Source organism: Oncorhynchus keta, chromosome 1, assembly GCF_023373465.1.
Source record: "Oncorhynchus keta strain PuntledgeMale-10-30-2019 chromosome 1, Oket_V2, whole genome shotgun sequence".
NCBI lineage: Eukaryota > Metazoa > Chordata > Actinopteri > Salmoniformes > Salmonidae > Oncorhynchus > Oncorhynchus keta.
The window spans coordinates 47254294-47269762 of NC_068421.1; the positions used below are offsets into that span (position 1 = coordinate 47254294).

A 15469-nucleotide genomic window follows, 5' to 3' on the forward strand; every position below is an offset into this window, starting at 1 on the left:
ACCCTAGTTTGAGGATTTTTGTGAATTCGGGGAGTGCTTTCAAGAAATATTTCAATTCAATTTCAATCCATTTTATTGCCACGGTGCAAATGTTACTGGCGAGGATCCTTCCTTACCCGCAGATGTATATGTGTGCATTGTCTGTGTGGATCTGCCTCCACAAGTCCTCCTTGTTGGTCCTCAGGAGATGCTGCACGTACACCTGGCGGGATGGCGAGAGGAAACAGATCTATTACAACATCCTCTTGAGCTTCAGGTCTTCACACAAACAAAAAACAACCTTGCAAGGAAACGTGTTCCTCTTCCTTCATGAGATGAGGCAGCATAAAATCAATCCCTCAGGTATCCTCTGAGGTCTAGCCTAGGACTCTGTGTGGAGTATGTGTTGACCATCCCCACTAATAGTACACCCCTAGTGGTACAGAATCTGACAGATTTAGATACCGGTCTATAGTACCAACAACCATGATTGGCAACACTCAAGAACGCTATGGAAATATGGTAAGGATTACAATCTTGTCTTGGTGTCCCAACTGCAGTGTGTGTAGGATCAGATAGCCATATATGACCATGTTATCTATTTAATAAATGTCATATTCTAGCTAACAGAAAAGCATTGGTCACCCTTTTTAATAATAGTTTATTAAGGTCCTAGTGCCGAATAACTATAACTAATAAAACAAGTATACCTTTTGCTCCTGGTCCCGAGAGAAAGCCACGTTGAGCTTCGTGATGACACCCGCCTTCTCAGCCTCCTCCAACTCCTCCTGGTACAGATAGTCCTCCTCCTTGTGCCTGCAGCCACAGTACAAGACCGTCTCCCCCACCTCCTTGCCTACAGGAAAAAGCAGACCAAATGGCTTACTTGTATCCATACAAGACAGTTAAGGTGCTTTATTTTAGTCAGTTTGACACAGAACATGACAACTCATAAAATAGTACTATGCAGCATAACAAAACAATCAGGAAACCAACACAAACATTTCCATGCGTCTATGGCAAGCTTCTATCATGGTGTCTACCATGTACCTTGCTCTTTGAGCCACCCACGCTCCTGGATGAAGCCCATGAAGGGAGCGATGCCAGTCCCAGGACCGACCATGATGACTGGGTTGCTGGCCTTGAAGGGCAGGCGGAACTGGGACTTGCGGATGTACATGGGGACCGTGGACTTGTGGACGTTGTCCGCAACCAGTTTGTTCTTCAGCCAGGTGGTGGCCACTCCCTTTGTGAGGCGCCCGGTTTTAGTTGTGTATTCCACCAGCACAGCACAGATGTGGATGCTATTGGGGTGGACCTACAAAGAGAAGGCATCATTAACCACTCTTTTTAGATCACACTATTGCAGGTTGCCCGACAATGGACGCTTAAAGGTCCATTGCAGCTGTAATCTCTGGGTATCAATTAAGTACCTGACTGTGATTTGTTTTTCATTCTAATTGAAAACAAAAGCTTCTCAGCAAAGAGGAATTTCTCAAGCAATAATTTTGCTAGGACTGTCTGGGAGTGGTGTGATTGGGAAGGGGAAACTGAAAATGTTCCGTTATTGGCAGAGAGGTTTGGAACTCTTTCTTATTGGCCTATTAACTCATTTACCGGATGGTGACGTCACCATGGAAAGCACAAACTCCAATCCAAACAGGCAGAAATGTTTGGCTGTCTTTTCAAACAGATTTTACACTGAAAGGGCATTATCATTATCTCAATTTCAAAGTATTACTCCAACCTCAGTGTGGAAATACACTACTGGTCAACAGTTTTAGAACACCTACTCATTCAAGGGTTCTTTATTTGTACTATTTTCAACATTGTAGAATAATAGTGAAGACATCAACTATGAATTAACACATATGGAATCATGTAGTAACCAAAAAGGTATATTTTATATTTCAGATTCTTCAAATAGCCATCCTTTGAATTGATGACAGCTTTGCATACCCTTGGCATTCTCTCAACCAGCTTCATGAGGTAGTGACCTGGAATGCATTTCAATTAACACGTGTGCCTTGTTAAAAGTGCATTTATGGAATTTCTTTCCTTCTTAATGCGTTGAAGCCAATCAGTTGTGTTGTGACAAGGTAGCGGTGGTATACAGAAGATAGCGCTTTTACCAAATAGGACTATGATGAAACTGGCTCTCATGAGGACCGCCACAGGAATGGAAAACCCAGAGTTACCTCTGCTGCAGAAGATAAGTTCAACAGAGTTACCAGCCTCAGAAATTGCAGCCCAAATAGATTCAAGTAACAGACACATCGGAACATCAACTGTTCAGGAGGCTGTGTGAATCAGGCCTTCATGGTTGAATTGCTGCAAAGAAACCACTACTAAAAGACACCAATAAGAAGAAGAGACTTGCAGGGGCCAAGAAACACGAGCAATGGCCATTAGACCGGTGGAAATTTGTCCTTTGGTCTGGAGTCCAAATTGGAGGTTCTTTGGTTCCATCCGCCGTGTCTTTCTGAGGCGCAGGTTTGGTGAACGGATGATCTCTGCATATGTATTTCCCACCATGAAGCATGAAGGAGGTGGTGTTGGACTAGTACCAAAAGGTTGCAAGATCGAATCCCAAGGTAAAAATGTAAAAATCAAGGTAAAAATCTGTCATTCTCTGACCCTGAACAAGGCAGAAAACCCACTGTTCCTAGGCTGTCATTGAAAATAAGAATGTGTTCTTAACAGACTTGCCTAGTTAAATAAAGGTAAAATAAAAAAAGTTAAAATTATGATGTGGGGTGTTTTGCTGGTGACACTGTCTGATTTATTTAGAATTCAAGGCACATTTAACCAACATGGTTATCACAGAATTTTGCAGCGATACACCATCCCATCTGGTTTGGGCTTAGTGGGACCATCATTTGTTTTTCAACAGGACAATGACCCAACACACTTTCAGGCTGTGCAAGGGCTATTTTACCAAGGAGGAGAGTGATGGAGTGCTGCATCAGATGACCTGGCCGCCACAATCCCCTGACCTCAACCAAAGTGAGATGGTTTGGGATGAGTTGGACTGTAGAGTGAAGGAAAAACAGCCAACAAGTGCTCAGCATGTGTCAACTCCTTCAAGACTGTTGGGAAAGTATTCCAAGTGAAGCTGGTTGAGAGAATGCCAAGAGTGTGCAAAGCTGTCAACAAGGCAAAGGGTGGCCATTTGAAGAATGTCAAATATAAATATATTTTGAATTGTTTAAACCTTTTTTAGTTACTACATGACTCCCTGTGTATTGTTTCATAGTTTTGATGTCTTCACTACATTATTCATCTCATATTCATACATATATACTGTACTCTATCATCTACTGCATCCTTATGTAATACATGTATCACTAGCCACTTTAACTATGCCACTTTGTTTGCATACTCATATGTATATACTGTAATCGATACCATCTACTGTATCTTGCCTATGCTGCTCTGTACCATCACTCATTCATATATCTTTATGTACATATTCTTTATCCCCTTACACTGTGTATAAGACAGTAGTTTTGGAATTGTTAGTTAGATTACTTGTTGGTTATTACTGCATTGTCGGAACTAGAAGCACAAGCATTTCGCTACACTCGCATTAGCATCTGCTAACCATGTGTATGTGACAAATAAAATTGGATTTGATTTTGATTTGATTTGATGTCTTCACTATTATTCTGCAATGTAGAAAATAGTAAAAATTAAATAAAACCCTTGAATGAGTAGGCATTCTAAACATTTTGTATATTTCCCTAAACACAGGGAAATCATGTTTTTGACTGCACTGGGCCTATAATAATACGTGGTTGTTTCACATTATCTCAATACAATTTATAGTGGATGACAGCGTCTGCTAAATAACTACTGTAAATGTAACAAGAAAAATACATGTATTGAGGAGGAGTTAGGTTGTGGGGTCATTAGGGGTGATGTACTGGGGTATATTCACTAGAAACCATAGTTTTGGTACAATGCATGGATACACCCCTGTATATATCCTCACCTTGGAGGAGGAGGCAATGGAGTAGTAGCGAGCCTGCAAACGGGGCATGAGCTCACACAGGTGGTCGATGGGAGGCCGCAAGGAAGGCAGATCCTCCAGGATGGCCAGGATGTTCCTGTTGTCTTCCAGCACAAAACTCTGGTACAGAGCCTAGTAGAGACCACAACAACACTTAGCTGGGACAACATGGAGTAGGTAGAAGTTGCCCCTAACCACTGATCTGTAGTCAGGCATCTGGGTCAGATATATTTACCAGAGGGTCAGATATATTTGACCATCCTCCTAAATTGGTTAAGGCTGGCGTTATATCTGTGCTTAAGGGCAACTTTTCACATGTGTTATAAGCTTATCAGGGTTGTGGTCAATTCCATTTCAGTTCAGCCAGAAAGTACATTTAAATTCAAATTCAAATTTTTCTCAATGCTTTTCAAGATTGCTTCCTGAATTGACATCGAATTGACCCCAATCCTGAGGTTTAAGCGTACTTTCCCATTACCAATAACCCATCTTGAGTATGTTGAGGAAATCTTGACTACTTTTAGAATAGGAGTAGAGAGGTGATAAGTTAACAGTGTCACAGCCACACACCTTGCCCTCGGGAGCAGACGAGGCCATCTTGCGCATGTTCTCCTGGTCCTTGGGGTCAGTGGCGTACTGGGCCAGCTCATACAGGACGTTGGTTCGAGGCGGATGGATGATGTCCAGGTAGTGGGTCAGAGCCGTACGGTAGGTGGTGGGGCAAGGGAATGGGTGCTTCTTATTGGACTCCTCTGATAAACGGCATCAGATAGCATCACATTAACATTGGTTATACATTAAGGGACAGTTTCCACAGATTAAGCCCAATCTTGGACTAAAAAAGTATTTTCAATAAAGCTTCTTTTTAGTCCAGGACTAAGCTTCACCTGGGTGAAGGATACCGACCCTAAGATTTAGAGTAATAAAGAGTAGTTGGTGATTTCACAAAACCTTCAAAAAATGTTAATACAGGAAGAGTAACATTTCAAGAGATGTCCAAACAGAATGTGTGTTTAAGGATCTTCAAAAGACATTGAGAGATTTTCGGAGGACTCCAAGTCAAGGTGTTGCATCAGGTCAGTGCCGCACCATCAAGGTTGTTGAGAGAGATAACGGAATCAAGGTCCACGCCAAGGATCTGTCCCAGCCTGTTCACGATCACTGTATCATTGGTAGGGTAGACAGCAACGTGGTCTCCCGACTCATATCTACAAAGACAGAATGACAAAGGGTTTTCAAGTCATCTTTCCACAATATAAAAAGGTACCATTTCATCCAAGTGTAGCCTATTCCTTTTAAGGAAATACTGTCTGTGAGGTAGATATAGGTTGATAACTATACAAAGAAAGTTACAGCTCTCTTGGCTCTCTCATTTACCTAATCTTGGAACCTGTAATGTCCACTTCAAGGTGCATGAGATGCCTTTCACCTGCTTTGTTGAGCTTGCGGTTAACAGTGACTGGAGCCAGGAAGGGGTTTTTTGCATCAAAAGGACTGGGGGGGAAAAGATCAATAGAATTTCATACCAGTGAACTGTACACATCAGTATGCAGAGACAACATGAGGTAAATCATAGAGGTGAACATCGACGGATAAAGCAGTGTCGCACTTCAGCGTTCCAACTAGGAAATCCCCTTTAGCTCCACTAGCGGGCAGTAATACTTGTTTGGAGAGAAATCTATAGAACACAAAACTCTGTAGTAAATATTGTAATGATAAGTGAAGAGAATGGGGTAGAATAACTCACGGTTTCTGAGTCTCAAAGCTCTTCAGACGGCCCAACTCTCCCGTGTACACCTTGTTCATGTTGATGTCATTATGCTCCTTGAGCTCATACTGACGAACGCTAATGGAGAGCGAGAAGGCCTACAGTTAATCTGCAAATCACTCCTTCCATACTCTGTGTGAATTGAGGGAAAATGAGAATGTGATAATTACAATAAATTGGCATAAATACCTGGAGTCCTCTCCTGAAGCCTCCACTCCAAAGTGCTCACACATAGCTGGCCAGAACTGCTCCCTCCATGTCACAAAGTCCTCCTCCAGGCTGACAAATGAAAAGAAGCAGAAACACCCTCTTATCAACCCCCATTTCCATCATTTGGACATCATTTTGATCTCAACATTGGTCACAATTTGATACGGGAGAGATCCAAGGTTATGTCCCAATTATCTCTCCTTCCTCCCAAAGTGTGCAATCATTCACTTCCATTCACTGATTTTAAAGGACATGACTGGTATAAGAAATATGGTGTAAACTCCCATTAGTGCATGCCTCCACCAGTCCAACCCAACACCTTTAGATTTGTGGGAAGTAGTAAACAAGTGCACTCTTCAGGAGAAAATAGATATTGGAACGCACCCCTCCAAAGCAGCCTCACTCACTTGCCGTCGTCGTCTCCCATGCCCAGGTCGAAGACCCTCTTGGCTCCCAGTTCCTCCAGTCTCTTGTCTACGTACGCCCCCATGGCATTGTAGTGTTCATATGTCTTGTTGCCCAATGCAAACACCTGCAGGAAGAGATGTCAACAGTCACTTCTAGTTGATAAAAAAACAAAATAAATTTTAAAAAAACTAACGTTCAACATATTCAATATGAGATTGTATACTATATAAAACACAGACATGCACATACCTTGAACGCAAGCTCCTACACTGTACACTGTGAACGTCTATCATCTTTCATTAAGTGTAATTAATGCTGTCTTTCAAGTCTAGGACAGAAAGACACTGGCAGGGAGTGGAAGGAGCCCAAGTGATCATTCAGAGTGCCCGGCCAGATTGCCTCCAGTCAGAAGTGAAATTCTTCATCCCATTTAGGGCAGGAACGTTGGACCAACTCCGACAATGACCAACCAGCCAGGATGGCACGCATGTCAGCTATGGCCGAAGCAAGAACTCAACCATACACATAAAGCCTATTTTTTGGATGTTAGCATAACTCATCTCGGTCTCACACTAAAGTTCATCCATGTGAAATACACATTTGAAAGTGAACTCTTGGCTAATGTACAGTTGAAGTCAGAAGTTTACATATTTAATGGAGTCATTAACGTCTTCAACCTATGGGGGGCGCTATGTCATTATTGGATAAAAACGTGCCCATTTTAAGCGCAATATTTTGTCACGAAAAGATGCTCGACTATGCATATAATTGGCAGCATTCCAAGATGTCTGCAGCATTGTGACGTATTTGTAGGCATATCATTGGAAGATTGGCCATAATAGACTACTTTTGCCAGGGGTCCGCCCGGTGTCCTTTGTCAAAGTTGGTGCGTAATTCTCAGTGGTAATCATTTTACCATGCGATTCAGAGGGAGAAGCACACTTCCAGGAACGATACATCATTGGAGAGATATGTAGAAAAACACCTTGAGGATTGATTCTAAACAACGTTTGCCATGTTTCAGTCGATATTATGGAGTAATTTTGGAAAAAGTTTGGCGTTTTTATAACTGATTTTTTTTTTTTTTTTTGGTGACGCAGAAAACGGACCGATTTCTCCTGCACAAATAATCTTTCATGAAAACTGAACATTTGCTATCTAACTGAGAGTCTCCTTATTGAAAACATCCGAAGTTCTTCAAAGGTAAATTATTTATTTGAATGTTTTTCTGGTTTGTGAAAATGTTGCCTGCTAATGCTACCGCTAAATGCTAATGCTAACGCTAAATGCTAAATGCTAGTTTGCTATGGTTGAGAAGCATATTTTTGAAAATCTGAGATGACAGTGTTGTTAACAAAAGGCTAAGCTTGAGAGCTAGCATATTGATTTAATTTCATTTGCGATTTTCATGAATAGTTAACGTTGCGTTATGGTAATGAGCTTGAGGCTGTATTCACGATCCCGGATCAGGGATGGCTCGCCGCAAGAAGTTAAAACTAGTTTTTCAACCACTCCACACATTTCTTGTTAACAAACTATAGTTTTAGCAAGTTGGTTAAGGACATCTACTTTGTGCATGACAAGTAATTTTCCAACAATTGTTTACAGACAGATTATTTCGCTTATAATTCACTGCATCACAATTCCAGTGGGTCAGAAGTTTACATACACTAAGTTGACTGTGCCTTTAAACAGCTTGGAAAATTCCAGAAAATTATGTCATGGCTTTAGAAGCTTCTGACATAATTTGAGTCAATTGGAGGTGTACCTTGTGGATGTATTTCAAGGACAACCTTCAAACTCAGTGCCTCTTTGTTTGACATGGTGAGAAAACCAAAAAATAAATCAGCCAAGATCTCAGAAAACAGATTGTAGACCTCCACATGTCTGGTTCACCCTTGGGAGCAATTTCCAAATGCCTGAAGGTACCATGTTCACCTGTACAAACAATACGTCACCCCGCTCCTCCGCTCTCTCCACTGGCTTCCAGTTGAAGCTCGCATCCGCTACAAGACCATGGTGCTTGCCTACGGAGCTGTGAGGGGAACGGCACCTCAGTACCTCCAGGCTCTGATCAGGCCCTACACCCAAACAAGGGCACTGCGTTCATCCACCTCTGGCCTGCTCGCCTCCCTACCACTGAGGAAGTACAGTTCCCGCTCAGCCCAGTCAAAACTGTTCGCTGCTCTGGCCCCCCAATGGTGGAACAAACTCCCTCACGACGCCAGGACAGCGGAGTCAATCACCACCTTCCGAAGAGATTTGAAACCCCACCTCTTTAAGGAATACCTAGGATAGGATAAGTAATCCTTCTCACCCCCCCACCCCTAAAAGATTTAGATGCACTAGTGTAAAGTGGCTGTTCCACTGGATGTGAATGCACCAATTTGTAAGTCGCTCTGGATAAGAGCGTCTGCTAAATGACTTAAATGTAATGTAAATGTAATAGTACGCAAGTATAAACACCATGGGGCCATGCAGCAGTCATACCGCTTCAGGAAGGAGACGCGTTCTGTCTCCTAGAGATGAACGTACTTTGGTGCAAAAAGTACAAATCAATCCCGGAACAACAGCAAAAGAGCTTGTGAAGATGCTGGAGGAAACGGGTACAAAAGCATCTATATTCACAGTAGAACGAGTCCAATATCGACATAAGCTGAAAGGCCACTCAGCAAGGAATAAGCCATTGCTCCAAAACTGCCATAAAAAGCCAGACTATGGTTTACAACTGCACATGGGGACAAAGATAATACTTTTTGGAGAAATATTTCCTCTGATGAAACAAAAATAGAACTGTTTGGCCATAATGACCATTGTTATGTTTGGAGGAAAAAGAGAGGCTTGCAAGCCGAAGAACACCATCCCAACCGTGGAGCACGGGGGTGGCAGCATCATGTAGTGGAAGTTCTTTGTTGCAGGAGGGACTGGTCCCCTTCACAAAATAGATGGCATCACGAGGATGGAAAAAATGTGTATATATTGAAGCAACATCTCAAGACATCAGTCAGGAAGATAAAGCTTGGTCGCAAATGGGTAATGACCCCAAGCATACTTCCAAAGTTGTGGCAAAATGGCTTAAGGACAACAAAGTCAAGGTATTGGAGTGGCCACCATGAGGCCCTGACCTCAATCCTATAGAAAATGTGTGGGCAGAACTGAGAAAGTGTGTGTGAGCAAGGAGGCCTACAAACCTGACTCAGTTACACCAGCTCTGTAAGAAGGAATGGGCCAAAACTTAACCAACTTATTGTGGGAAGCTTGTGGAAGGCTACCTGAAACATTTGACCCAAGTTAAGCAATTTAAAGGCAATGCTACCAAATACTAATTGAGTGTATGTAAACATCTGACCCACTAGGAATGTGATGAAAGAAATAAAAGCTGAAATAAATCACTACTATTATTCTGACATTTCACATTCTTAAAATAAAGTGGTGATCCTAACGGACCTAAAACAGGGAATATTTATTGGGATTAAATGTCAAGAACGGAGTTTAAATGTATTTGGCTAAGCTGTATGTAAACTTCCGACTTAAACTCTAAGTGGATGGGGCCAACAGGAGTTTTTCTTGGGCAAACTCCTGGTCCTGATTATGAAAACAGGGGGAGGAGAGAGCGAGAGAGAGAAAAAGATAGTCACAGTATAGTTGACTCCATCCAATTGCCCGTCGGTCTCCTGCAGCCAGTCATAGAAGTCCTGGGCGTTGTCTGTGGGGTCTCCCTCACCATAAGTGGCCATACAGAAGATGGCCAGGGAGTTGCCAATCTCAGCCAGACGGGACAGCTCAGACTGTGGATTAGAAGATGCCTGGACATTAGATATTTGCCATTACATGTGCTGTATGCCATTCAGGGCACTATTAGCTTTTCAACTTTATGGAACAGGACCTTGGCTCAAGAGACTAATATTGTTAGGAGGGGTACAGTTAAGCCACCTTTGAGCTATACAGGTATGAATCCTTGTTGGTGGCAGTATAGAAGCCTTATTAGACAGGGTTGTCATAAATGGGTTATTATAATCATTATTATACTAAGGTTGTTTTCACATTTTTATTTAACCTTTATTTAACTAGGCAAGTCAGTTTAGAACAAGTTCTTATTTACAATGACGGCCTACCGGGGAACAGTGGGTTAACTGCCTTGTTCAGGGGCAGAACGACAGATTGTTACTTTGTCAACTCTGGGTTTCGATCCAGGAACCTTTCGGCTAGTAGCCCAACGCTATAACCACTAGGCTACATATTCCCTGTATGATTAGGATCTTGGGAGCTTTTGGTACTCTGATCCATGCTATAAAGCCTGTATGAAACACTAACAAACCCCGACTGAAGCGAATTCTGGACCTGTGTAAGTAGCGGATCCAAGACCCAGGACCAGAGTACCAGGTATTGTGACGTGACAGCACGAATCGCATGGTGCTTTTTGCCCATTGTAAAACAAGCTAGCTTGCTAATGTCACGTAGAATTCAAATCACACCCAAAATGATTATTTCCAGGTCTTGTGAAAGCAAAACCTATTTAGTAAAATTCAAATGATCCAGAAAAACAGAACCAGGATACCGAATTTCATATGTAACCATATAAAACACTGATATAGGAATGTTGTTAATTAGTTACCATGACGTATTCCTCGGGGTCGGCGGCCATACCCTTCATGCCGTAGCGCTGCGCGTCTTTGGACAGCCGGTTGGCAAACTCCTCGCCCGTGCCTGTCTGAGAGCCGTAGAATACCACGATGTTCCTACCCTGGAGAGGGAAATAGCAGCAACACTTGGAATGAGGGCCAGGAGTTTTTCCTGACCACATGACCTGGCGGCCAGGAAAAACACCAGGCCCTAGTGTTGCCCACCATGTTGCCATTTAACTTTTTGTTGTCCAATAACGAGTCCATAACAATCCATGTCCCAATATAGTACCATAGTATGAGTCATTATACCCATAAAACCTAGCGGTCAAACAGGGAAATGGTTCCAATAGTTTTTCCAGCATAATCTTTTCCCACGGGGATTTTAGAAACACTTAAAATAAGGGTTGTGTTTTGTGTAGGATTACTTTGGTGTGACATTTTGATAACCATGTAAATCTCTAGGACAATGTGACTATATTTACCCCCCCAAAAAATGAATCGCTAATTAGCTGCTAATGTGGCTATCATAAAGAACTACAAATGCAATAATGATCTGGACGAGACTGCCAAATCAAGGCAAAGGTAAGCATCTCTGGATTAACTAATGTTTGCTAAATGAATGAATGAATCAATTGGCTACATTTCACAATACCGTTAGCAAAGGTGTCAGCTAGAGATTACGACATGCAGGAGCTTGCAGTGATTTGTCGTTTTGCATGATGTCTCCATTGACGCTATTTAGAATTTTATAAATGAGAGTAAATAGAGCTGAACATATTGCTAAAAGTCACCTTATCAAAACAAAACGCCAGGGTAAGCCCACACGAAGCATAGCCTTTATTTTAAGTGTTTCTAAAATCCCCTATGGGAAACATGAATGGTGAAAATATATTGCTTTTGTGGGTATTATGAAACCTCCACTGTTGGGCTCTATGGTCTCAAGGTTGAAAAATCATTTTTTTAACCTGACTCCTCCCCTTCATCTACTTATTGAAGTGGATTTAACAAGTAACATCAATAAAGGATCACCTGGTCAGTCTGTCATGTAGACAGTGAGCAACAGAGACTAAACTACATGTCGTAAAATACCATAATTGTATTCATTTCACCTTCTGATATCTGGGTACTTTGCAGCCAAATCAACTAAATACATTTCTCAAGGTCAGCTAGTACGGCGCAGACGAAATGTTCAAATACTATTTTCTTCCTGGATTGCCAGATGGGCAGGGTTTTCACCTTTTTGACTATTCTATTGGTTCTATTGTACCAGACAAGCTCAATCAAGCACAGAAAATATTTAAATTATTTTAAATAGTATTTGAACCCAAGTCTGGACTGAGGAGTCCGGAGGATCCACTGCAATCCGTCCTCTACCTAATAACCATTATGTAAAGTCAGTCTAGTAGCTAGACCATTATCCTTCCCACACCCAAAATACTGAAAAATAGAAAAACTCACTGTTTTCTTCATCTTTTCAATAAAACTAGTCTCTTGAGTAGAATGTGCTCTGAAAGAAAAAGGAGACAAATGTTACGCACTTCCAAAGGCTATAAAGAAAATCTTGCACTGGAACAATTATTCTTTCACCACTATCTGCTGGGACATAAAACACAGCAAACCAATGATGCTTTCCACAAGCAAGAAAAGCACACATGCCTAGTACAGGGACCAAAGGGTCACTTTTCACACTAATGGTTTATCACCAGGGGATGCAAAATAATGGGAATGTTACAAGCATGTCATTGGAGGACCCTCAAACCTTCCTATAGCCTCTTTGATCTTGTTTAAAACCTCTTAAGGATCTCTACAGATAGGTGTCCCACCCACTGAACAGTTGAGCTAATGTGCGCTAATGCGATTAGCATGAGGTTGTAAGTAAACAGGCTAACGTTACATTTTAGCTTTAGTAACTGTGCTTTTGTATTGAAGCTAAAAATGTAATGAGTGTACAGACGTGAAAATAAACCCCGTCTGCACATGCTTGTGAATTGTTGCATTATTCAAGAGTGCAATATGGTTAAGATGAAAAGTTGCTTGCATAGCTGAATAGTTTGTGAAGCATGCTTTACTGGCTAGTGACTATACTGGGATATTTACCGTAAATTTAAGCTGCAGAGCAAGACCGTTCATTGCCCCCGTACCCTCTCTTGGCACCTATAACCTTTTAAATTTACATTAGCAATGTAACGTTATGTACATATTATGAAAATGTAAATCTCGTCACGGTCCCTCTGCTACAACTCTTCAACGTGAATATGCCCCAAGCCTAGAGTTGACTGATGTCCCCTATCTCTTAAGTAAACACAGAGTATTGTAAAAGGTTAAGCGGGGTAAGGTGTTTGGCAAGGCCAATGATGAAACAGGGTCCAATACAGCATCCTCCCTGTCCTGGCATTCTTTTAAAAGGAAATTTTCCTCAAAAAAACATGAGTATTTCATTAATTAGTCCCCTTGATTACAGTGTCCATGTCAGAAGTTAAGTTTTCAAAACTGAGCACTTTCAATAAAAATGGGAAAGTGTTTTTTTCATCATATGATGCATTTTGCATCATCATCACACTTTCTGCTGCATAAATACTGTAACATGACTCACAAATTTGGTTTCTCTATTTCTTCATTTCCTTTCCAATTTACTCAAGTGTTACTGTCAGGCTAGTGTGAGTAACTTCAGTGAAGTATGACAGGCACGCAAGCTTGCAAAACAACCTTTTAGCTCAAAAGGGTCGCTTTCGGTCTTGAATCTTTCCCATATGTCAATTTATTTGATGACTCAAAAATGTAAATTGACATTTAATGTCAAGGATTAACCTTGAAAGTGTCCATACTGCAACATTTGACTATATGAGAATGTCCACCATGCATATTTCCTTTTGTATTCACATTTGAGTAAAGATGGTGTGAAGCTGACAACTTGCAAATATATAAAGATGTGAGAGCTATCCCATTTTGTACCATACGACAGTCTAAAAGGGGAACTGCACTTTAGACTGGCCTCATTTTAAATTTAGTTCATTAAGAAATGCTAGTGGCCATGACTGAACTCAAATGTGAGTTGGTTTCGGGTTTGATGTGGATGTCCTGTGTGTGTGTTCGCAGTTGGGAAGATTTAGCTAAATTATTAGCTTCAGCCATATGGAATTGTTTTAGGATGGTCAAACCAATGATCCTTTAGCTATTTGATTTGATTTTTGACCCCTTAAGGTATCAAACAATAATTTTGATACTGCTATTAACCCATAGAAACGCATTGAATAACAGCTTCAAACATGGATAAACAGATCGTCCTTCAAATCTGAAGTGCCTGTCCTATATCTGAGAGATAAGATTAGGAAACCATATATGTTTTTGTTGCATTTAAACCCCTTATTTTAGGCACAACACTAACTCTTAAAAAAACTTAACCAGCTACCTTCAGACTGGTCTTGTACGAGTTTGTGAAAGACTCATCTTTCCACAGAGGGGTCAAATTAGTGTGTAGCACAAACCGTTCAGACAGAAGTTGGCAGATCAGATGTACCGACTTCAGACGAGTCCTGTGATGTTTGTGGGAGCCGTAGAGCAAAACAGAGAATGCCATCGTGTTCCTCACATCTTTCCATTGAGGTGTTATAATAGCTTGGACGATACAGATGTTTGTAAGAAAATATTTTCGGGATGTTGCATGGTTTGACAAACACCGCTCTAACTCTGCCACCTTTCACTGCCCATGCAACAACAAAAAAGAGATATAGGTTAAACTGACGGATTTTGATGGGGATTTTTTTATGATGCTAATTTGATTAACGCAAGGCCGCGGACTCTAGGGGGTTAAAAGCAACTAACATATGTATCCTACTGTAAACCTCAGTATGATCAGTAATTTAGTTTCATCATTGCATTCTGTTAATCTATAAAGCCCTTCTGTGAAAACTCCTACCCAACATCGTTACTAACCTATAGAAGCACGAGATTCCATACCCGTTCACAGGAATGGCTAATTCTTGAAATTACTTCTGTCACTACAGATTTAGGTCTCTGTCGCTACAGATCGCACCTCACTAATAGAATAATCTTCAGAATACTATATCATCAGATTGTTGGTAGAGGACCTCTTCACTGAGGAATTATTATTTTACTATGACTTTTTTTGTGCATTTTTCTGTGTTTCCCATGCTCGTCTTGATTGTGTAATTGCTTGGTCTAGTCATGCAGAGCTCAGTCGAAAAAGAGACCTTGGCCTCAATGGGACTACCCCTGCCTAAATAAAAGGTTAAATAAATGCATCTGGGGTTTGAACAAATAATACTTTTTTTAAAAGACACCGTCGCAGGCTGGGGGGGGGATGTAGCAGAACATGTAATCTAGAGTGGTCACACACACACAGGGAATGCTGCACCTTTCCTCCAAACGTCATCAGACGTCAAATGAGTGGACAGCTGCAGTATTCTATGCGATGAAATGGGCACAAACAATCACCAACAGCAAACA

The 15469-nt window shown here is 41.4% G+C and overlaps 1 protein-coding gene across 3 annotated transcripts in view; it reads right to left on the reverse strand.

Moving 5' to 3' along the window:
• The window catches only part of LOC118386695 (NADPH--cytochrome P450 reductase), a 49929-nt gene that overhangs the window by 1702 nt on the left and 32758 nt on the right, over positions 1-15469 (reverse strand). For all 3 annotated transcript variants that reach the window (XM_035774427.2, XM_035774437.2, XM_035774446.2), the window contains 13 exons: positions 12461-12509; positions 10993-11121; positions 10016-10165; positions 6377-6501; positions 5949-6038; positions 5739-5837; positions 5369-5485; positions 5081-5199; positions 4562-4743; positions 3974-4123; positions 1030-1297; positions 690-835; positions 117-202 (listed from right to left, as the gene is read on the reverse strand). In XM_035774427.2, the coding sequence (XP_035630320.1) occupies positions 117-202; positions 690-835; positions 1030-1297; positions 3974-4123; positions 4562-4743; positions 5081-5199; positions 5369-5485; positions 5739-5837; positions 5949-6038; positions 6377-6501; positions 10016-10165; positions 10993-11121; positions 12461-12509 (1710 nt within the window). The remainder of the gene's footprint in view (positions 1-116; positions 203-689; positions 836-1029; positions 1298-3973; positions 4124-4561; positions 4744-5080; positions 5200-5368; positions 5486-5738; positions 5838-5948; positions 6039-6376; positions 6502-10015; positions 10166-10992; positions 11122-12460; positions 12510-15469) is intronic.